Source organism: Protomyctophum parallelum (assembly GCF_964188405.1).
Source record: "Protomyctophum parallelum genome assembly, chromosome: 8".
Lineage (NCBI taxonomy): Eukaryota > Metazoa > Chordata > Actinopteri > Myctophiformes > Myctophidae > Protomyctophum > Protomyctophum parallelum.
In genome coordinates this window covers 39,033,659-39,035,299 of record NC_139703.1, presented here as the reverse complement: position 1 = coordinate 39,035,299, position 1,641 = coordinate 39,033,659, and the positions used below count along the sequence as shown (strand labels likewise).

The following is a 1,641-nucleotide window of genomic DNA, read 5'->3' as shown; positions in this document are numbered from 1 at the left end:
TTATCCATTATCCACTGTCGTCAGTGTCATCGACACACAAACCGTGTTGGTCGGACCTTCACGGTCGGTCCACTAGTCCACTTGGTCCACTAGACGCACTAGTGCGCTAATCCCCTTGCCCACTGGTCGGCCGCCCATCTAGTGCACTAGTGTGCACTAATCCACATGTCCGCTGGATCCACCTATAGTGCACTGGCCTACTTGGTCCACAGTTCCACTAAATGCACTAGTGCACTTGTTCCACAGTTCCACTGAATGCACTAGTGCACATGGTCCAGACTGTATATCCGCTCAACGCAGGTCTCGGGGGAATGCGACTGGTGGGCGGTATGGACCTTTTTGTTCCCCCCCCCCCCTCTCCATTACACCGACATAACCCTGTTGTTTACTCAAAGATGCGCACAACGCACAACACACACACACCGATCCGCCAACAATGCACGTCCGTCCGGCAGGCGGTCGTTTGTGTGCGTGAGCACGTCGTCGTGTGTATAAATAAAGCATCATCCGATTTAAAAAACCCCAAAAAGCAACGAGAGAAAAAAAATGAAATCCTTTTTTTTCACTTGCAGGTGTAAACCTCGGTCCGTTCGCTGCAGGTGTTGCACTTGACGTAGCAGCACCACAGGAACTTGCAGTTGCACTGCCAGACGCGCGAGTACTGGTGCGTGTTGTAGCCGCGGTCGCAGCACATCAGGCTGCAGCTGTTGGGCTGCAGCGCCGTCTTGTTGCAGAGGCGCCCCTGCGTTCCCATGCTGCCCGTCAGCGGGTTGGCCTCGCAGTAGTTGGGAGACTTCTCCAGGTAGACCAGGTCCGTGTCCTTGGGCTTCCGGTACGACCCAGGGTCCTTGACCTGTGTGGGGGTGGTGTGGAGGAGCCGGTCGGGAATATAGAGAAAGGTATGAATACATAATACTGTACATACAGTTTATTATATTATAGCGCTTTTCAAGGTACTCAAAGTAGCTTTACAGAACAGCAAAATAAAAACAATTTGATTAGAAAAATCACACCCGTGTGAAGTGAGGGGCGCTAATATATTAAATTCTACAACAGGTCGTTAAGAGGAAGCAATCTGATTGGTTGAAACGGTTTCTAGCCGTTGATCAAACCAGCACTGTTCACCTAATCAAAACAAAGAATTCAGCCGCTCTGTTTTCCCAGAGCGCTAGCAAACTCGGTGGCTAGGCTAGCTAGTTTCTTTGGACATTTGTGGTCGTAGTGACTACATCTGTCATTAAAACAATATATTTTTTCAGCGATTTTCTTAGTTTTAAGGGTAACTGTTGTAGAATTGCAATATTACACTTGAGGGTGTTGTTTAACGTGATTATTGCCGTAATAATAATCACGTTAAACAACACCCTCTCGTGTAATATTGCTTAAGTCTAACTCATGTTGATTAGGTGATGAAATGGTGATGTAAAACAAACGGTGCCAACATTAAACACAATAAAGAGACCAATATGACCTTCATTGTCAATGGCGTTTACAAAACAAACATTGAACTAAACATTAAACCTGTGTATAGGAGGGGCTGGCCCCCCTCAAAAATAAACTAGTAGGTTAAAAAGGTTAAAAATTTAGAAACCAAAGGTATACAAACAAAAAGTGTGTGTGGGGGGGGGGGGGGATTTATGT

The 1,641-nt window shown here is 46.7% G+C and overlaps 1 protein-coding gene across 1 annotated transcript in view; it reads right to left on the bottom strand.

Moving 5' to 3' along the window:
• Positions 1-562: 562 nt before the first annotated feature.
• LOC310863639 (protein Wnt-7a-like) overlaps positions 563-1,641 on the bottom strand; it is a gene marked incomplete at its 3' end in the record, with an annotated part of 29,076 nt that continues 27,997 nt past the window's right edge. The window contains exon 5 of the mRNA XM_083772118.1: positions 563-853. Coding sequence (XP_083628244.1) covers positions 563-853 — 291 coding nt within the window. The remainder of the gene's footprint in view (positions 854-1,641) is intronic.